This window comes from Rhinopithecus bieti, unplaced genomic scaffold, assembly GCF_001698545.2.
Source record: "Rhinopithecus bieti isolate Rb0 unplaced genomic scaffold, ASM169854v2 scaffold_16097, whole genome shotgun sequence".
Lineage (NCBI taxonomy): Eukaryota > Metazoa > Chordata > Mammalia > Primates > Cercopithecidae > Rhinopithecus > Rhinopithecus bieti.
This window is the reverse complement of record NW_016808851.1, coordinates 2449981-2472518: the sequence shown is the minus strand read 5'-3', so window position 1 is coordinate 2472518 and position 22538 is coordinate 2449981. Positions and strand designations below refer to the sequence as shown.

The 22538-nt window shown below is 38.8% G+C and overlaps 1 protein-coding gene across 1 annotated transcript in view; it reads left to right on the top strand.

Moving 5' to 3' along the window:
• Nucleotides 1–22538, top strand: part of SYNE1 (spectrin repeat containing nuclear envelope protein 1) — a 286149-nt gene that overhangs the window by 139812 nt on the left and 123799 nt on the right. The window contains 7 exon segments of the mRNA XM_017887615.1: nt 585–741; nt 5958–6089; nt 6648–6803; nt 7302–7511; nt 13371–13472; nt 18032–18151; nt 20269–20469. Coding sequence (XP_017743104.1) covers nt 585–741; nt 5958–6089; nt 6648–6803; nt 7302–7511; nt 13371–13472; nt 18032–18151; nt 20269–20469 — 1078 coding nt within the window.

The following is a 22538-nucleotide window of genomic DNA, read 5'->3' as shown; positions in this document are numbered from 1 at the left end:
CCCTCCATGTCCTGTACTACCTTCCCAGGCCCTGTACTATCTCTCCGTGCCCTGTACTACCTTCCCAGGCCCTGTACTATCCCTCCATGTCCTGTACTACCTACCCAGGCCCTGTACTATCTCTCCGTGTCCTGTACTACCTTCCCAGGTCCTGTACTATCTCTCCGTGTCCTGTTCTACCCTCTTGTGTCCTGCACCGCCCTCCTGTGTCCTATATTTTCTCTGAACTCATAATAGCAACCCTCCCTAGACTAACACATTTTTAAGGTTTTGAACTAACATTTCTGCTATTTGCCAAAGGATACTTGTCTGTAATCATGCTATAAATTTTATTCCAAATGTTGCAATTATTTTATTCAATGCATTTTTAAGTATCACTTCTGCACATGGTTCAGTGTATCAATGAGTAGGAATATAGTTGCTTTGTGATTGGCCTAAACATTTTTGTTATTTTTAAAGCGTAAGCTAATAACCAAGGTAATTTTATTTCATTTGAGAAAGCAGGTCTGGTATACACAATAAATTACCTATCTTATCACTTTTTTGTGCACATTGTAAACTAAGATTATTTATTCTTCTAATAGCGAAAAACCTGATGTGTTATCCCAGGAGTTGGGGATGGAAGGGGAGAAATCATCCGCTGAAGACCAGATGAGGATGAAATGGGAAAGCTTACATCAAGAATTTAGTACCAAGCAGAAACTACTACAGAATGTTCTGGAACAGGAACAAGAGCAAGTGGTATCAAATATTTTACATTGTATGATAACTAATATAAAAGATAATAGAGTTTATGCTGAGGGAGTATAACTGTGCAATCATCTTAATTTTCATGATCAATTTCAAACTAAGACATGAAGCCAGTTTTTCACTCTACATTTTTCTTAACAAGTCTGTTTCACATTTCCCTTCATAATTATATATTTATATGTGAAAATTTGATTTCTGGATAATATTTTTCCTCAAAGACAATTAATATCTGATTCCATATTAGCCTAAACCCTTACATTTTAAGTGCCCTGTTTTTGTGTGTGTTTTGCAAACTTGAAAAAGTAAGGGTGGAAATCAAGGATATGCACATCTAGGACAGAAGGATTTCCACAAATCTGGAACGCAATTGTGAGGCCATCTTATTTTCCATTGCCACTTCCAGTATTTAATAATTTCAGGAGATCTTAATGAGAAACATATTGGGACGTTGGTGGGTCTAGGGTAGGGAAGTGAAGCCAGTGGTCAGCTGGAATAGTTACGGACCCATCTGCGAGGCTGGTTCCTGGGAGTGATACTGTGTGATGTCGGGCTTGGTTCCACCAGACATGCCAAATCCAAGGGAATTGAAGACAGGAACAGATGGTTCCAGGTAATGGCTATTACTTCACTCTAAGCAGAAGCCAGGGAACAACTGGAAGTCAGAGGAATTAGAAAGTTAGAGGGCAAATGAGGGAGTCAGAAACACAAGCCAGCCTGGGATGCCTACCACAGCTGTGGCCCAGAGAAATTCTTCAGATACAAGACTAGTCCCTTGTCCTGGGCCAGCAGCGTCCATCTAGGCTCATTCCAAGTCAGCAGTATTATCAGAGTGAATTCTAAAACCTTTCCGTTGGTCTGAGGAAGCTGCTATTCTTTCTGCTCTGGCCAGAACTAGCTTAGGGGCTGGGAGAGGCCGAACTGGAAGCAAAGGGTGTCAATAACTGCAGTGAACTGGAGGAGAGAAAGGCTGAAGCTGACAAAGTAGACATTAGAAAGCAGGCACAATCTGCCAGAGTTAAGTGGAAGGAGACTCTCTAAAGCAGGGCTCCGCAACTCCCAGGCTGCAGACTGGTACGGGTCCGTGGCCTGTTAGGAACTGGACCTCTCAGCAAGAGGTGAGCGGTGGGCAGGTGAGCATTACTGCCTGAGCTCTGCCTCCTGGTTAGATCAGTGGCAGCACCAGATTCTCGTAGGAATGTGAACCCTGTTGTGAACTGCGCATGCGAGGGATCTAGGTTTCACGCTTCTAACGTGAATTTAATGCCTGATGATCTGAGGTGGAACAGTTTCATCCTGAAACCATCACTCCCGCCCCCAAGAAACCAATCCCTGGTGCCAAAAAGGTTGGGGATTGGTGGTCTGAAGGTCATGAGGTGTCCTGTCATCTGTGGGTAGCTGTGCATACATCTCTCCAGAGCCATGCTTTCTATTCTGTTTTTATAAAAACACATGCTTTTGTGAACTTTCTGCCCTGTCACTTTCCCTCCTTGGCCAGGAGGCTTCTTTACCCCTGTCTGCGGAAATAGTCACCAGCTCTGCCCTGGGAAACTGAAAGCACTGTATTCCTGGAAGCAGTTGTCCCAGAAACATATCCACCCTGGCAAATGGTGCCGTATACTTTTTGTGTGGACCTCCTCCCTGTGTTTTAATTCATCCTTCCTCAAATCCCTGATAAAATGTTCCCCAGACTCGTAGCTCAAATTCCTTTTCCCTGATAGGGATCTCCTGGACTTGACTGCTAGCTCTCCCTTCATGTTCGAGTATCCTTTGAATAGGAGAGGTATGTATAGTTCTGAATCAAGGACTGCAGTCTTTTCTGACTATCTTAAGTTAGAGAAATCTGCGATATTTTCTAGAGTCCGTGCTTGCTTACTATTCTCCATTCATAAAGCACCTGTGTGATTCACTGGGCATCTACAGACCTCCTGGAGGTCTCATCCATTACCCTCTTTGATCTTCAAGAGCTGCTTTTGCTCTCAGTCGGAGCCGACACTCCAGCGTCCTCTATGCTGGGCTTACTGAACAAACCTTGCCCTGCTGCCACTGACATTCCACAATACTTGGACTGTTCAAGTTTAGATTCACGTTGTATCTCCCTTGCCTTTGGATTAGAAATAAAAGCACTGAATGCTCTTTTTTAATGACATTTTTGCATTTGAGTGCTTTGTTTCAGCAATCACTGATCATTTGCACACAGTGCTTCACAGGTTGTTTTCCTCTCTGTGGTGTGAAAAGGTGAAGGAAAAGGAAGGGAAGAAGCAATTTAGCTGTCAGTTTCCAGGCAGAAAGGGAGTGATCATATAATGAACACATTTTAAGTTCTAGGTGTTAACAGCTAATAACGTTGTGGTGAGGCCAATATTATCTCTACGTTGTAGACCTGGAAACTGAGGCTTAGAGAGGTTGGATAATTTCTGAGGGTCTTGGGATTAAGAAGAAGTGAATCTGGAATCAGGAGGCCAATCTCTCTGTTACCTAAGTCCCTCCTCTTTCATACTACCTTAATGGCAATTTTGTACCCTAGAAATACTACTTTCATATGTAAAAACAGGTACATTTTGGCCTAAAGTTCTCTAGGTCAAAGGGCACTAATCTCTTAGAGCAATTTTTCTTAATCTGTTTACTTCCAATGTATTTAGTGCTTCCATGCACAACAACCTTCTTGGCTTCAGGGTGAAATACAGCTCTGGGAACCTATAACCCAAATAGGGAAATAGCGCATACATTTCTAAAAAAAGTTAGGCAACTATGACAGGATCCATAAGCAGGAATTTAAAGGAAACAAAGGTTAAGAAAAAATAGTCAAAAGTTGCTATGATAGGTATGGAAATTAAAGTAGCAGATTTTAAGGGGATGCTGGGTGGTGGATATCCCAGCTGCAATGGGGAATGGGCTTGGCATATTTACAGGATCATGAGTAGTCAGTCTGAAAGGTGAAGAGATATTTTGAAAAGTCAAAAGAGACTGGTGGCCGGCTGCAGTGGCTCATGCCTGTATTCCTAACACTTTGGGAGGCTGAGGCTGACAGATCACATGAGGTCAGGAGCTCAAGACCAGCCTGGCCAACATGGGAAAACCCCGTCTCTACTAAAAATACAAAAATTAGCTGCACGTGGTGGTGCACACCTGTAATCCCAGCTATTTGGGAGGCTGAGACAGGAAAATCACTTGAACCCGGGAAGCAGCGGTTGCAGTGTGCTGAGATCGCACCTTGCCTGGGTGACAGAGCAAGACTCCATCTCAAAAAAAAAAAAAAAAAAGGAGACTGAGTTTGATTGAAAACATGATCAAAAGTTTGAATGCTACACCATATCATTGCCTTTATTGGGAAGCCATATGTATATGTAAAAGAGTTTAGGGGAAATAGGGCTAATAATGAAAGCAAAGAGATCAGCCTAGGTCTTGTATTTAGGATGGATTATTTCACTATAGGTATTGCTAAAACCAACAAGAAAAGTTGAGAGGAAAGCTATGGTAAGATATTTTTATGATTGCTAATAACTTTCTTATTTAGTCAATTTTAAGAAAAATTACTCTTATTTTGAAAATTACATATATTCATTATAATAATTCACATAATGCAGCCAAGTGCAAAGATGAAAATGAAAAAGAGCAATTAACAATTCCCATATACTGTAAATCAATTTAATCTTTAAATTCCTTAGTGCTCATAACCAATCCTTTTAGCATATCTTTTTAATTCCTAAATTTTAAATTTTGATCCAGCTCTCAGGAATTAATTCCATTGTCAAGTAATTTTTTTCAAGAAAACTCAGGTTCTATCATGTTTGGGAGTATCAGCCGGTTGTCTCTATATTTGATGGGCATTTTTCTGTCATACTTTTATCCCTTCAGAATTTGTATCTACATTTGTTTTTGTCTTCTGGCATTGAATGAAGCTTTAGAAAAATCTAACATCAGTCTACTATTTTTTCCCTTATTTATTTATTTTTGTTGTTGTTCTCTGTATGGATGCCAGGAGAATTATTTAGTTTTCTTTAAGTTTCAACAGCTTATCTAGGCTATGTCTGATGTTGAGTGTTCTCCAATCATATTTTTCCTGTGACACAATGTACTTTTTTATATTTAAGAATCAAGGTTTGCTTTTTTATTAATTGTAGGGAATTGTTGGTATGAGATGTATTTTATGCTATATTTATTATATCTCTGCTTCAGGGACATCAATTATCCTTGTGTTAGATCATCTTTTTTCTATACCTATTGACTTCTTTTTAGTTGTACTGATCTGTTTTTTTAAAATTCGGATTCACTTTTCATCTGATTATTGCAAGTTTTTTCTCTATGCCAGTGATTCCATTTTCAGCAATGTCTGTTCTCATCCTTTCTGTTTCTAATTTATTTGTGCCTTAATGTTGTTTGTTTCATAAAATTTGCAAGCCACCTTTTAATTTAATTTTCTTTTTTATAATGTCACCTTTTGTTTGTTTTGAAACAGGGTCTTACTCTGTTGCCTAGGCTAGAGTGCAGTGGTGGCGTGATCTCAGCTCACTGCAATTTCTGCCTCTGGGTTCAAGCAATTCTCATGCCTCAGTCACCTGAATTGCTGGGATTATAGATGTGTGCCACCACAACTGGCTAATTTTTGTATTTTTAGTAGAGACAGGGTTTCGTCATGTAGGCCAGGCCAGTCTTGAACTCCTGGCCTCAAATGATCTGCCCATCTCAGCCTATTACAGGCATGAGCCATCGTGGGTGGCCTGCTTTTTTTTATTTGTACATAATATTTGTACATATTTCTGGTGTACAGTGTGATGTTTAGATACATGTATATAGTGTATAATGATCAAGTCATGGTAATTAGCAGACTCATCATCTCAAACATCTATCACTTTGTGGTAGGGAGATTCAAAATCCTCTCTTCTAGCTATTGAGATATACAATATGTTATTGTTAACTATGTTTGACCTCCTGTGTAATAGAACACCAGAACTTATTCTTCCTATCTCTCAGGCCTTTTTTTTCCACTGCTTAAAAAGAAAAAAAAAAATCCATCCATGGAAACATTGCCATTGATGCATCTGGCCACTGTGTTCAGTGGACATGGTATGTTGTAGAAGTTATATTTCTCTAGAAGAAATTTTCTTATGGACAGTTTTTCCAGCATCTATTTCAGTGTGCATTTCCAAATGAGAAAACTGGGACATAATGCATATGCTCTTCAACAAGCTGCCTTTGTTTGCCTACAGCTTTATAGCAGGCCAAATCGACTCTTGTCTGGTGTGCCACTGTACAAAGGGGACGTGCCGATCCAAGATAAATCTGCAGTTACGTCTTTGCTGGATGGACTGAACCAAGCCTTCGAGGAGGTTTCATCCCAGGTAAGGCCATTTTATCAGTATGTTTGGCTTGGTTTATAAGAGTCATGTTTTGCTTGTATTGATTTGCCTGGCCTCTGTGAGGCTGTTCCATCCACCCCTGAGCATGAATTGAGACCCAACACTGGGGGTGAGTGCTGAAACAAAGAGTCACTGGACCCTGGAGGCCCATCCTGTTTCTGCTTTTATATTTTATTTTATTTTATTTTTTCAGACAGTGTTGTACTGTCACGCAGGCTGGAGTACAGTGGCACAATCTTGGCTCACTGTAGCCTCCACCTCCTGGGTTCAAGCGATTGTCATGTTTTAGCCTCCTAAGAAGCTGGGATTACAGGCACATGCCACCACGCCTGGCTAATTTTTATATTTTTTAGTACAGATGGGGTTTCACCACATTGGCCAGGCCAGTCTTGAACTCCTAACCTCAAGTGATCTGTCTGCCTTGAGCTACCAAAGTGCTCAGGTTACAGGTGTGAGCACCGTGCCTGGCCCCATCCTGATATTTTTCCCGGATTTTCAAAAACTGAAATTGATTATTTGACCCTGTTGTGTGTTTCCCAGAGTGGAGGGACAAAGAGGCAGAGTATACACTTGGAGCAGAAGTTGTATGATGGGGTCTCAGCCACCTCTACTTGGTTGGATGATGTTGAAGAACGTTTATTTGTTGCCACAGCACTTTTACCAGAAGAAACAGAAACTTGTCTCTTCAACCAAGAGGTAAGTTTAGTAGTTTCTGCCTGTGTGTATAACATTACAAAGCACTTGACGTTTTGATGGGATAATTAATTTTATGCATAAAGAAAGTCAAACATAGAACAATTCTAATAATGCAGAACATCATTGCTTGAATGCAGAATATTTCTAGTTTGCATTTTCATTCTTTGTCTTGTGTATGTAAGAGGGAAAAATGGGAAACTCTGTAGAAACACTATTATGTATCACAGATCTTCCAAATATGAAACACATGCTTAAAAAAAGTACCAAATTCATAAATAGCATTTTACAGTGCTCCTTATTACTAGTGAATGAGGTAAAGTCCCTGAGAGCAACTTGCCTGAAATGTATAGAACTATTTGAAAGAGGTTCCAGTTGTCTTAGGTCTAATTATTACTAAGCAACCAGAGAGATTTAGTTGACTTTCTATGAGAAAATAACTTGATTTGCATATCAATTCATGTATCTAAACACTGAAAAATGCCCTTTTATCACCTCTAGATTCTTGCCAAAGACATTAAGGAAATGTCTGAAGAAATGGATAAGAACAAAAACTTGTTTTCGCAAGCTTTTCCAGAGAATGGTGATAATCGAGATGTTATTGAAGATACTTTGGGTTGTCTTTTGGGCAGGTTATCGTTGCTAGACTCAGTAGTGAATCAACGATGTCATCAGATGAAAGAAAGACTTCAGCAAATACTACATTTCCAGGTAAGTAAGACATTATCAAAGGATACTTGACCATTTTCTAGGTATTCAATAATAGTCAGTCATGAGTCTGTGTTACGTACCTGGTTGTTGTTTTTTTAAATGCGTAATGAAGAACGAGAGCTTTGTAGAAAATGAAGGGGGTTGAATTAAAGGATTAGAAACTAAAGATTTTTTGCTCCTAGAAATGGAAGGTTGAGAAAACCACCCACTTCAAACTAAGGACGAAATAGAATTATAAATTCAATCAATAAAAGTCAAATTTATGGCTCTTTATAATTATAATTTTTAGTTGCTAATACTGGAGCTTAAACACACTGGGAAAGAATATGCAGAAAATGGCCTGGTGTGGTGGCTCATGTCCATGATCCCAGCACTTTGGGAGGTCAAGGCAGGCAAATCATTTGAGGTCAGGAGTTTGGGACCAGCTTGGCCAACATAGTGCAACCCATCTCTACTAAAAATACAGAAATTAGCAGGGTGTGGTGGTGCAGGCCTGTTATCCCAGCTACTTGGAGGCTGAGGCAGGAGGATCGCTTGAACCCGGGAGGCAGAGGTAGCAGTGAGCCGAGATCATGCCACTGCACTCCAGCCTAGGTGACAGAGCAAAACTCCATCTCAAAAAAAAAAAAAAAAAAAAAGAGGCTGGTTGCAGTTGCTCAAACCTGTAGTCCCAGCACTTTGGGAGACCTAGACGGGCCGATCACGAGGTCAGGTGATCGAGACCATCCTGGCTAACACGGTGAAACTCCGTCTCTACTAAAAAATACAAAAATCTAGCCGGGCGAGGTGGCGGGCGCCTGTAGTCCCAGCTACTGGGGAGGCTGAGGCAGGAGAATGGCGTAAACCCAGAAGGCAGAGCTTGCAGTGAGCTGAGATCCAGCCACTGCACTCCAGCCTGGGTGACAGAGCAAGACTCTGTCTCAAAACAAAAAAGAAAAAAAAAAAAGAGTATGCAGAAAGTGTTGGAATATAGAAAGGGCCATAGACTGTAGTACCTAAGAGTCTTTGAAAGTAAATGTGGTCTAATTACTTCTACCTGTGTTAAAATGCATTACATTACTTTCCAATCCTAACTCCTCATACTTACTGCCTTTTAGCCCCATATTAGAATTCTTATGTGTTCTTAGGAAACTTTTCCTATGACTATATACTGGAACAAATGCAAAAGCTGCTGATAAACTTTTAGTGCTGATTTTCATTCCTAATAAAAGCACCCTTTGGGAATACATAAGTTTTAATTGCATGTTATTTTTAACCATCATGAAAGATTTTATAAAATAGAGACATGTCATTAGGGACAAGAGTTTAATGTAGAGTTTTGATTTGCAAAAAAACCCAAAATACTACAAAGTGTCAAATAAATGTAGCATTAACCAAGAAACATGGAATTTTTATGACATTCATTCAGAGGCACAAATTACCACTGCCTTCCGGTAGTCTGCATTCTTAAAACCACAGAGTAAAACTATCACAAACATATGAGTTTCATTTTTTTATTCACAAAATATTTTCTCATATTCCTTGTCTTTAATCTTTCAACATCCTGCAAACATTGTTCTAATATTAATTTTGCAAAGTCTGAACAGTAAAAATTAAACATGTAGTCTCCAAAGCTAATAGACTGGGTTCAAATTCTGGCATTGTCACTTACTGCTGTATAACTTTAGCAGCTTGACTTTCCTGAACCTTGGTATCCTCAACTGTCAAATCATACCCATATTAATTGCCTCATAGACTGTGGTGAGGATGAAATGAGTTGAGTTGTGTTTAAAATACTCTGAACAGTGCCTGATACATAGTAAGTACTCAGCAAGTGTTGTTATTGTTATTAATGATAGTATTATAAGAGATATAGGATCTAACACCAAGAGAAAGATTAAATTACTTCAATGTTACTCAGTCATTAAGAACTACAGCCAGGATTTTACTCAAATAATTTTTTTTTTTTTTGTATTTTATCATATTAGGGTGATCTCAGGGAAGATGGAGAATGTGGGCCTTCATTAGAGTCTCTTAAATTTTATCCAATATCCTTTGCCAGTTGATGGTACCACCAGCAACTCAGTCTTGTCCCTGAGCCAGTGGCACTGCTCTCCAGCTGTCTTCCCTGTTAGTTACTACCTCCAAGATGGTCAAGTCAGAATCCCTGAATACCTCAGCAGTCCCTTTTGCTCTCATTCCCCGTATCTTTTGTGAATTGCATTTAGTATCTTTAGTACTTTCATACTTTTACATTTTATTAGTAGTTATCACCAATCACAGTAATATATGAATTAGGCATGAATGCTCTGGAACTTATTTTATTTGAAGGATCTAAGAGAATCATGGAATTCCCTTTAAATCGTGTTCTCTAGTTTTCTTCTGCCAACAACTTTCTATTTGTTGGTGGCCAGCTCATGAACAAAAAGACATTTCAAAATATTTGTGTTCCAATTTAGTTGAGAGAAAGTTTCCAGTGTTAACGGTCAAGTCATAAACCATTTTCTTTTTTTTTTTTAACTTTGCATCAAACACCTGGTATGCTGTCAATCCTCAGCAGTTACTGGAAGGGTATGCCTTCATTCTGCATTTAATCTTTGAGGGTTAGCTTTTGCCAGACTGCTAACATTATTCTATACCAAAAAGGCTATTTGAGAGGATGTGTAGATGTTATGTAGATGTACATTACATATATAGAATCATGATAAAGTCAGTTATGAACTATTTTGTATTTTTAAAATTTTTACCGATGGATGTAACCTCAAATGAATTCCTCAAACATAAAATTGTGTATTGTAAATTATTTTAAAAACTGGAAAATGAAGTGAATAATTCTTTAATGAATGAGTGAGGCAGCACAACTGATTTTATTATTTATTTATTTATTTTTGAGACAGAGTTTTGCTCTTGTTGCCCAGGCTGGAGTACAATGGGGAGATCCTGGCTCACTGCAACCTCCGCCTCCCAGGTTCAAGCAATTCTTCTGCCTCAGCCTCCCAAGTAGCTGGAACTACAGGCATGCACGCCATGCCCAGCTAATTTTTGTATTTTTTAGTAGAGATGGGCTTTCACTGTATGTTGACCAGGCTGGTCTCGAACTCCTAACCTCAGGTCATCTGCCTGCCTCTACCTCCCAAAGTGCTGGGATTACAGGTGTGAACCACTGTGCCCGGACACAATTGGTTTGAAAGCCTGTAACTTTCTACAAATCTGTTTCTCAATGGCTAGAATCCTGCTCTTTTTTGCCCTGCCAATAATTCCAGTGACTACAAGAAAAAAAAAGTGATGTATTTTATGTTTGTAATATATGGATACCTTAATTATCCTGTTGTATCATAAGTATAATAATATAAAAATAGTTAAATTCTTTACATTTTATTTTAAGAAAATGTCATTATCCATGTGATTTCTAGCACCTCTTAAAATTTTATTTAGTAATTTTAAAGTCAATCATATTCTTTGCTTTACTATCTTCTTGGTTAGTCTCTCCCGATAATTAGTCTGACTTCCAGAAATATGAACTCTGTGTTTCCTATTACCCTGAGTAGAACATAGTTAAGAGATAAAATATGCTATTAAAAGCATATAAATGGGCTGGGTGTGGTGGCTCACCCCTGTAATTCCCACTTTGGGAGGCCAAGGCGGGTGAATCACCTGAGCTCAGGAGTTCGCGACCAGCCTGAACAACACGTTGAAACCCCATATCTACTAAAAATACAAAAAGTTAGCCAGACGTGGTGGTGGGTGCCTGTAGTCCCAGCTACTCGGGAGGCTGAGGCAGGAGAATTGCTTGAACCCAGAAGACAGAGGTTCCAGTGAGCCGAGATCGCACCACTGCACTCCAGCCTGAGTGACAGAGTGAGACTGTGTCTCAAAACAAAACATAACAAAGCATAAAAATGACATATAGAAAATCTATATATGCACTCTTCATTTCTAACCCATGTTATGTTATATATGCTTAGCTACTCATTTAGATTAACTGGGCTAATGTCATTATACATACATATGTAGATAATGTAGGCTTCTATTCAAGTGAATGAAGGACATCTTTTACTAGGCTTAAAAACAGATAAATGTGTGATGGTTTTAGTGGCCCACGTGACCTTACCCTGAACACAGTTGAATGATACAGACCTAGTAACTCATATGTAAAACTATTATTTCTAGTATTTTTCCAGAGCTGTTATTATAATTTCCTATTTAGCTAGTCACTAGGCTTGCAGATTGCTTTGAGTTTTGGTTAGTGGCAACTATTCTAGTTCTCATGTTCAGCACTATATTTTCAATTTTATATTTTTTACTGCATAATGCACCCATTATTTTGCTTTTAAGACCTGAATTTGCATTATAAAGCCTTCACATGTTCTTATAGATATTTTTCTTGGTACGATTATCCTTCTCCTCATTAGACAGTCAGAATGATTGCAGGTAGGTGATGTGTGTGATCAGGCCCTGGTGAAGAGGTCCTGAGTTGAGCTTTAACCTCTGATGAATATATGTTTGCTGACTATTATGAAATAGAACTTATTTGTTGATATTTTAGAGAAAAAAAATTTTTTTTTTTTTTTTTTTTGAGATAAGGTCACCCAGGCTGGCATGTAGTGGCACGATCATAGCTCACTGCAACCTCAAACTCCTGAACTCAAGGAATCCTTCCACTTCAGCCTCACAAATAAACAGGACTGCAGGCATGCCACTGTGTCCACTTACTTTTTTTAAGAAAATCTTTTTGTAGAGACCGGGTGCACTTTGTTGCCCAGGCTGCTCTTGAACTCCTGGCCTCAAGTGATCTGCCTCAGGCACCCAAAATTCTGGTATTACAGAAATGAACCACTGCACCTGGCCTAATTTTTTATCATTTAAATATTCTTCTAATTTATTATTCCCTCTGGAATTAAGTACCAACATGCTAATAGTTATCTCCTTTTTGTACAAATCTAACTCAATATGAATATATTTGGACATTTAAATGAGTAATATTTTGAACAAAATACCTAACAAGATCTTTTGTGTTGTCTCTTCACATGTTTTGGTCATCATGGATAATATTTATTTTCTAAACTTCCGAATGTCTTTTTAAAAACTTGTGCAAATTCTCCAAAAATAGAAGAAGAAACTGATAGAGTGAGTAATGGGAGGAGAGGAGAGAGCAAAGTCGAAATCATGATTCTTAGGAATCATAGACCGGACGTGGTGGCTCACGCCTATAATCCCAGCACTTTGGGAGGCCGAGGTGGGCGGATCACGAGGTCAGGAGATCGAGACCCTCCTGGCTAACACGGTGAAACCCCGTCTCTACTAAAAATACAAAAAATTAGCCGGGCGTGGTGGCGGGCCCCTGTAGTCCCAGCTACAGCTACTCGGAGGCTGAGGCAGGAGAATGGCGTAAACCTGGGAGGCGGAACTTGCAGTGAGCTGAGATCGCGCCACTGCACTCCAGCCTGGGCGACAGAGTGAGATTCCCTCTCAAAAGAAAAAAAAAAAACAAAAATCATATTACTTCCCAAATCAGGGTAACACTAGGTTATTTCCCTAGATAAGAGCCATTAACATAATATTTCTGTGCAATATTTGAATGTGCTCATTTATTTCAGATGTAATGAGATTAGAGTGACAAGCATTGCTTTTTACATGTGTGATTCAACCTCATTTGTATTAAGTAGAAAATACTTTGGGTAACAGATTCTTCAGGAGTAAGTTTTAGCACCTAAGTAAATTGTTACCAGTTCCTTTTACCTTCCCATAGCACAGTATTGTTTCTCCTGGAAATTAAATTTCTATGCCTCTATTATAATTTCTTAGAATCTGTGTTATATTTACAAGTATTTCCAATTCCCTGTTACACAATTTGAGTTTTCCTGTTGCTTTCCTCCTTAGAATGATCTGAAAGTGCTGTTTACATCACTGGCTGACAACAAATACATCATTCTGCAGAAACTGGCAAATGTGTTTGAACAACCCGTAGCAGAACAAATCGAGGTATTTATAGCTGCCTTTTCCTAGAAGAGAAAATGCATCGAGGAGATATGACTTACTCTGAAATTTTAAATATTCTATGAAAGATTAATGGCTCACAGTAGCACTTTTGTTTGTAGTATTTTTGTTTTTGAGTACTGGGTTTGAATAACGTACCAGGTGACATTGACTCTGTCACTTACATCTGCACAGAACTAGGAAATGTGAGCTGGGAAAAGGTATCCATGGCAGATGCTGACCTGAAGGAGTTTTCCACCCAATGACGAGATTAGATATGAACCTCAATGACACAGGGCAGAAAGTCAAACTGTCCTGGGAGAGGTACTGACAAAGCACTGTGGATACTCAGACCCTTCTGACCTCCAGCAGGGGTAGGATTAGGGAAGCTTTGTAGAGGGAAATTTGAACTGAATTTGAGAGTTTGGACACACAATGACAGGAAAGAAAGTTATCGCAGTAAAGAGGACAGCAAGAATAAAGGCACAAATTGTTAGAGAATTCTGAGCACTTAGGGAGAAACACAGGTAATCCTATTTTAGCTGAATTTAAGATAAATGAATGTGACTGAGGACAAACAAGATTGGATATGTAAATTTGAGGCAGTTTGTAGGGCCTGTTGCATGTGAAACTTTGGACTTTGTTCTATAAATGAGTGACCTGTACACTTTATTTGTTGCATGCCTCATTAGCTAAAAAAAAAAAGGAAATAAATACGCAGCATAAATGTATGTATTTTATTTATTTATAAATTATAAGCAATTTATGTTATAAATCATAATTAAATTCAGCCACATTTATTTTCAGTTTTTGTTTGTGTACATGCTGCAACCAAAATAGAAAATGAATGTGGTTGAATATAAATGAAAGATGTAGTGTTTCATCCTGGTAGATCATCTTGTGCGCTTTTGGGTGTTTAGACTCAGCTGGGAGATCCCTGGCCATGTAAAGTTGTAGGGGATGTTTGCAGGTAAAAATGAATGGCAGTTCTAGATCTTGCTTCTGGATAGTTTACATGACAGCACCAGGGTCAGGAAACAGGGGATCTATCATGGGGCTTCATGTAGCTGTACTGAAGAGAAAGAATGAGAACAAAAACTGGCATGGTGGCATGAAAATGGGGAGGATAGAAGAAATGGGAGGGATGTTAGAATATCTCCTGTTTCATAAGCTAAGTAATTATGAAAAGTATGTGTTTGAATAGAATTTTCTGATTTAATTTCAGTGAACTTCCCAGGAATCTATGGATAGACTATAGAGAATCATCTGACATATAATGTGTGTGTGTGGGTGTGTGTGTGTTAACACCTCCCAAAATAGTTTCAAGGCTTTTTCTCCATTGTGTTCTAGCTCCCACTGTTGTCTTAAGGAATCTAAAATAGTTTTCAAAATTGTGAGTGTGCATTTTTCTCTTTATTTAATTATTTTAAAAAATATGTGTGTGTATATATATATGTATATATGTGTGTGTGTGTGTGTATCTATCTATCTATATATATATATATATGGAGATAGGGTCTCACTTTGTTGCCCAGGCTGGTCTTGTACTCCTGGGCTCGTGCAGTTCTCCCACCTCAGCCTCCCAAAGTGTTGGGATTATGGGTGTGAGCCACTGCATCTGGCTGTGCATTTTTCTTGACCATAATTTCATCTGCTTTTTAAAGAGATTTCTCATTTCCCCCCATTAAAAATCTCTTTATTTTCTGTCATATCTTCCACATGAAGGGACCTTTTTTTTTTTCTTGGCTTATAATGTGTGATTCCAAAAAAGACTGGAGCAATTGTAGTGCTGACTTGCTTTGGATTTCTAATATGAATTATAAGATATGTATGATCACAAGCAATCATTTTCACTAATTTTTGACCAATGTAACTGAATGTCACAGTTGAAGAAATAACCAATTAGATTTTTTTTCTTCGAATAAATGGAACGCAACTAATGAACGTGCTAATTCCGTGCCCACCCAACTTAGATTAAAAAGGCAATAACAGCAGAAGGCATGGGGAAGACACACCTCACTCAACATAGTCATCTCTTGAGTCGTGCTGTTCCAATCCAGAGCAGTTCTCTTGCCTCATAAGCCTGGTGCACAGTTAGTTGTCTTCTTGGATCTCCCTTCACCACCATCCTGAGAATCCCTTCATTTCTTCCTATGTTGGATCTTCTCTCTTCTGAATCCCAAGTCTTTCTCTTTACTGCATTGCTTCCTTGTTTGGTTAGTGCATATCCTTTCTTAGAAAGGGTGTATGATAAGTGTACCAAATGTATGTCTGAAAATGTTGTTATACCATGTTCACACTTTATTGATCACTTTGCTATTTTTATGTCATCCTTCAGGGTCATTTGTTGAATATGAATTCTTTTGGAGTTTCAAGGCTTTTTGTCCATTGTTTTCTAGCTCCCAGTGTTGTTTTAAGGAATCTAAAGACATTCTAGTTCCCAAAGGTTTCCAGTGTCCTGAAATTACACAATCACATGCCTTAGGGAGGATCTATTTTTATCCACTGGGCTGGGAGCTCAAGGGGCTCTTCTGATTTGGCAGCTCTCATCTTTCTGTTCTGGAAAATGTTCTAATGATTTATTTAATATGTTTCTTTCCTCCATTTTATCTGTCTTCTTTTCTGGAGAACTCCTTTTTGTCAGATACTCTGGTTCAATCCTTGAATTCTCTTACCAAGAGCCCTTTCTCTGTTTTTGCTCTTCTTTTGACAAACTTCAATTTCAACTCCAGACCCTTATACGGAGTTTGGCATTTCTGCTCTCTTGTATTTAATTTTCCCAGAACTCGTTTTGATTCTCTGAATGATCCTTTTTGTAGTATTTTTGATTTTTTTTAATGAATGCATTATCGTTTATATCTTTCTTGATGTATTAATGGTTTTTATGTTTGAAGTTCTACTTTTCCTGTATAATCTGTTTTCCTCCAGCTTGCCTTTATTTGTTTGCTTCTGTTAGTCCCCATCTTTCAGGTCATCGAAAGGCATATTGAAATCTTTTGTTATCTATTCAAGTTTAGGATGGAGGACTAAACAGCTGAAAGGGAACTCTGTGTGTGGATGGAACATGACAATTTCAAGAGTTCCTGCAGGATGGTCTCTGTGGACCATTTATTTGTTAGAGAATCCTTCTGTCAAATTGTCAGGCCTGTCTTATTGGTGTTTTCAGATATTTTCAGATATTTGTCCCTCTCCTGTCTGGAGACTAGAGCCCTGGCTGCAGCCCTTCTTGCTCCAGGAAGAGAAGACTCAGGGGCCCCACATTCAGCATTCAGGGAGCATCCAGTTATTTCATCCCTTGCTTTCAGTCCAGCACTCAAGCTCACAGCTGTGTCCAGTGTCCCTCAGTCTGTTTGACTTTCTCCAGAAAACAATCTTTCAGTCTTTTACACGGGAAGAAAAAGGGACAGTATGGAATAAGGAGAGGCATCTGTGGGTTAACTGTCCTTTAAGCAGCTCTTCACTAACCCTCCTTACTTAGCACCCCAGCTCACTCCACCCAGAGTTCTGGAGACTTCTCTTGCTCTGAATTGGGTGGTGGAGATCCTCCACTGGTTTAGAATTCAGCTTCCCCAGATTTCCTAAGCCAATTATCATGTATTCTTTTCCCAACATATTGTTAGCATTGTTTTCTTTTCTGTTCCCTTGTCCTTTTAGATTTATGGGGAAAAAATATGCCAAAAAAAACAAGCAAACAAAATACTCACTCTGGCTGTAGGGGGTTTTTCAGGAAAGAGAACACTGGACACATGTGTTTCATCTGCCATCTGGAGTCTTGTTTTTGTCCTCCTTCAGGGGCAACCTCTGTTGCCCTCTTTCCAAATGCCTGCTCCAGGGTTTGTGGTCTGGTGTCTCCCTTCTCTAATGTCCACTAATGGGGATGAGTTGCATTATCGAGTTTAGTACTTACTTATAGTCAGCCTTGCTTTATTTTTCTCTGTTTACTCTGGCTTCCTAACCAGACCATCAGCTCCTTGAAGGACAAGATGAGATCTTGTTCTGCTTCTACAGACCTCACACTGGGAAGACAAGGCTTAGCAATAACTGCCACTTGAACACTTGTTGATTGATTTTCCACTTCACAACAAGGAGCACAGATTCCTTGACCATGCTGTAATATATGTTTTGTTGCCTCGCTGAATCTCTCTCCAAAGATGCTCACAACTACGTTTCAAGGGCAGCAGAACATGGTCCCTTAGAAAACCTCAGGCAAATACCTTTTTTTGACTATGTCCTAAATCATGCTCCTTTTTTTTTCAAGTGTTGCTTTTCAAAAACTCCCTTTTTTGTTTAAGCAAGACATCCTTCTCCCAGCCCTCTACCCTGACTTTCTCCTGCTTCATTATCTGTAAGATAACTGCTCTGTACTAATAAGGGGCCTTCTTCTCTTTTCTATATAGTCTGTAAACATGGCTTTTTGTTTGTTTGTTTCATTGAAATAATTCCTTTTGTATATATTGAGAATGTTTATGTGGAGAGGAGGAACACAGAAAGAGGCACAATAATCACATCTTCTGTGGGGAAATTGTTTGTGGGAGTTTTAATAAAATGTCATGGATCTTACCTAGGCAATACAACAGGCTGAAGATGGACTCAAAGAATTGGATGCAGGAATCATTGAATTAAAGAGGCGTGGTGACAAGTTACAGATTGAGCAGCCGTCCATGCAAGAACTCTCCAAGCTCCAGGTGCAGCCTTCAGCCAGTAGTATTCAGCTGCAGGGGTACATCGAACTTGAAGTCGAGAAAAAATCACTTTCTTTATTTTTCTAGGCTTTTTTGTATAAAATTCATGCCACTTAGGTCCTCACCTTTCTGCCAAGTAACTCTTAGAAAATTTTCTGAAGCTTAACATGTTTAGTACAAGGAAGTGAGTTGTTTTCATGCTTCTAAGATTTATATGTTTTTCTGACAGTTACTTTATTATTATTCTCATGGTTAAGCATTGCAGTATAGTTTAGTTGTGGCATATTATTTTCTACTGTAGAAAATAGAATAATTTTTAATCCTAGCTAGAAAAAATTAAGAAAGTGATATCTATCCTTGTATTGCACTATCTCTTCAAATACTATTTTAAAAAGCAAATAATCAAAGTAATACTTTTTAGAAAGTGTTTTTTTCTAAGGTAAGAGCTATAGTTTATCCTCCATATATGTTTGAATGGAATGGAGACATTGTTTCCGTTCTAGAACTACAACAACAACAAAAATTAAACTGGAAGGTAATTGAAATCTAAACAGACTTCCTATCATCCTTTCAGGAATAGAGAATAATGCTTTGGGTTAATTTCCTTTCCTAGATCTGACAGTTAGGCAAGAATCTGATATTGGGGTAGGAAGAATATCTTCAGATATTAAACCAGCAAAATTTAGCAACAGCTAGGCAATGCAGTTATGTTCGATCAAGAAGAAATTGTGTACAATTATGTATGGTCACACAGACACACATGTTAGATTTTCTGTATATGCAGAACTATTGAGAATTTGTAACCTCAGTCCAGTACAGCCTTATGAGTTCTTTCTTTGAGAAAACAAAATAGACCTTATAAACAAAAGAACATTTTTATTTTAACTGTATCTCTCCTTTATCTAACATTTCATAATGTCATAAGCCCAACACCCCCACTTTGTACTTTTTTAGACAGTTTTCCGACAGCACTTAAGCATCAGGTGTAAGAGTCAAATGTCATTGCCGTAAATAGGCATTAAAATTGAACTTTTCCAGATCGAGCCATTTTGGCAGGCTAAACCTTAATGTGATATGTTAATCAGGTCCATATGCCTCAAATAAATTTTGTGTTTGGTGTGTCATCATCTCCTAAAATGTCTTTCCAGTTTAAATAGTTATTTACCCCACCACATTTGGCAAAAATATTGCCTTCTTAAGTTTGTGACTCTTTCTGCTCACATTAAACTCACCTATTTCTCTAGCTCCTTGTTTGACGGATAGTCCCAAATATGATTGTTATTTAGCAGGAAAATGTTAAGGATACTATAATCAGTTGCTCTGAAATTATGTGAATGTTGAGAACACTGTAAAAATGGGAATTACATTTTCTATGATATGTCCCTCAGCCCCGTGGACACTTTTTCAACAGTTTTACCCCACATTTCATCATAAACAATTAATATCTTGAGAAAACAGTTGTCAAATCTACCTCATATGTCATTTCTAGGAAATACTTTTGCATGTCCTTTAAAATCTTAAAACATTAAGCTTAGTTTTTGTAGACACATCTTTATTTCCTTTCACATTTTAACTTACTAAATTTTTATGTTGTAGTCAATCTAAATTGCGTTTTGATATGTGCCATGAGATAAGACATTATTTTTCTTAAAAGAGTTGAGTTGTTTCCACATTATTTATTGAATATTTATTTTATCTTTTCACTCAGTCACTTCATACTTACATTTTTATCAATTCAGTTTTTTTCAGTTTCTCCATTGTGCTTTATTGTCAGTTAAAAATAAAATAAAATTTAAAACAGAAAGATAAGAATACTAAATAAGATTAATGAAAGAACTTGAACTACCAGGTATCACGACACTGTAAAGTCACAGCAAATATATCACAGGCATGAGAATAAAGGTCCAAAGGTTATTTTTTTGTGAAACATGTTTTCAAAGTAAGGCAAGGCTCATAGGAAAGACAAGCAGATGGCCTATAGGCAGAGCATTTCCACAGGGCACATCCCTGAAGGTGTTTTCTTGGTTGGGTCTTGGGCTTAGTACGTTCATAGTTCATATGCTTTTAGAGAGTTGTCAGAATATGAATTGAGAGTGAGTCTTGTGGTCTCTGCCTGTTAGGACATGTATGATGAGCTGATGATGACCATTGGCTCTCGGAGGAGTGGCCTGAACCAGAACCTTACACTCAAGAGTCAGTATGAGAGGGCCCAACAAGATCTGGCTGACCTGCTAGAAACTGGTCAGGAGAAGATGGCAGGAGACCAGAAAATCATCGTGTCTTCCAAAGAGGAAATCCAGCAACTACTTGACAAACATAAGGTACGTAACAAAAAAGAGTAAGAGAGAGAGAGAGAGAGAAACAGAGAGAGAGAGATTGTAATTGGAAAGCATACTCTCAAACCTTGATATATATTTAGTAAAACCTAATATTCTCAGTATTTTATGACTTCTTACCTGTATAGTTAGTCTTTAAAATGGTCAAAAATGTATATTCAAACCAACTGGCTTTCAGTAGCACAGAGAAATTACAGGGGATATGTTTCTATAATGTTGTGAATTAAAAAAGAAGATCAACTTACATTTTACCTATCAGTTTCTCACTAGTATTAGCCAGGCTTTCTCCCTAGATGAGCTAAAATCAAAGGAAAACTCAGAGCCTCCCTTCAAAGGAGCCCAGCTTTGTTCTTAACTCCACCTTTCTCTGTATTTCCTTTTCGCCTATTTGTCCACCTGGTCCTAGTTGCTCTCTCTGCCCTCCCTTGTCCTGGTCAGGGGCTCCTCACTCACTCCTTGCTCTCCTCTAGAAATGCAGAGCTGACTACTCAGTTCCAGGGTTGAGTCGGTGTCTTTTACATGCATCGTTTAGATCCTCTGACTTTTACACATATGCTCCTCTAGTTGCTGTAGACCTCAGACTTTCTCCCTGGGAACAGCAAGGCCGTTTACTATGTAATCAAACTTGGGGGGCCTGAAATCACTCCATCGTTGTATGCCACAACAAAGCTCAGGTTGGACACTACTCCATGGTAAAAGAATGCCTATCACACACACACACACACACACACACCCCTCTTGCATTATTGGCAATGATTACGGAAAGAGCAATTTTGCTAGTCCAGAAACCCAGCCTTCTAGACTATGGGAATTTCCAGTAGGGAAACTAAAAAAATCCCATTAGGTTATAGAAGTTTAAATCTTCTACCATTGTGTAGCTCTCTGGTGGCTTGTAAAGGTGGATTTTTTTTTTTTTTTGTCTTTTTCAAATTGTTCTTCCTATTTTTTCCCAGACGTTTTTGCCCAAAGCTTCATGATTTATTAAAGCCTTGTCATTTGGCTTTGAAACCATTGCTTTAAAGTTCACAGCTGGTGTTTCTCAAATTGTTGACCATAGCAATAAAAGATCATTCTGAGTTATTCCAGAGGGGAAACTGGGATCAATGAGTATAAATAACAGGGAAATAAACCTCAATAGAAAAAGAACTATAAAAGGAGTAAACTACCATTGAGCAGACAGCCCTTCTGGCCATGAGAAGTCCAGCCAAGGCTTTCAGGGGAGATGGACTTACAAAGGGAATCTCAGCTTTCATTGCACATTGGGCTAGATGAACTTCAAAGTCTCCTCCAACTTTAGGACTGTGATTTGGTAATTGTTGGTTAAAAATAATGATTCTAGCTTCTATTGACCAGCCCATTTTCTGAGGGCAAGTTCTGCAGTCCTGGTGAGAAGCACAGATAAAGCCACACTGCCCTTGGGTTTGAACACCAAGCTCTGCCATGACTAGCTATCTGACCTTGGGCAAGCTACATAGACTGGGGGTGGGGGTGAGGCTCAGTGTTCTCATCTGTAAAACTAGAAACAAAACTGCCTATCTCATAGAGTTATAGAGTTGTTAGGAGGATGAGATTAGTCAGATAAAGTATTTATGGAGTGCCTAGCAAACAGTAAGCGTACAATTAATGTTAACTGTCATTATCAGTTCCCAGTTCTTCCATTCTGTCATAGTACTGGGTACAGGAAATGGGATAAGGTCAATCTCTATCCTCCAGGGTCTGTTATACACAAAGAGTAACATTTCAAAAACATTTGTAGGATGGCGCAAGGCCTACAGTTCTGTTATGTGTAGGTATAATGCAAGGAAACCAAATCTTTAATATCAATCAATGCGTATAAAGCTGTGCTTGGCCAGGCGCGGTGGCTCAAGCCTTTAATCCCAGCATTTTGGGAGGCCGAGACGGGCGGATCACAGGGTCAGGAGATCGAGACCATCCTGGCTAACACGGTGAAACCTCGTCTCTACTAAAAAATACAAAAAACTAGCCGGGCGAGGTGGCGGGCGCCTGTAGTCCCAGCTACTCGGGAGGCTGAGGCAGGAGAATGGCGTAAACCC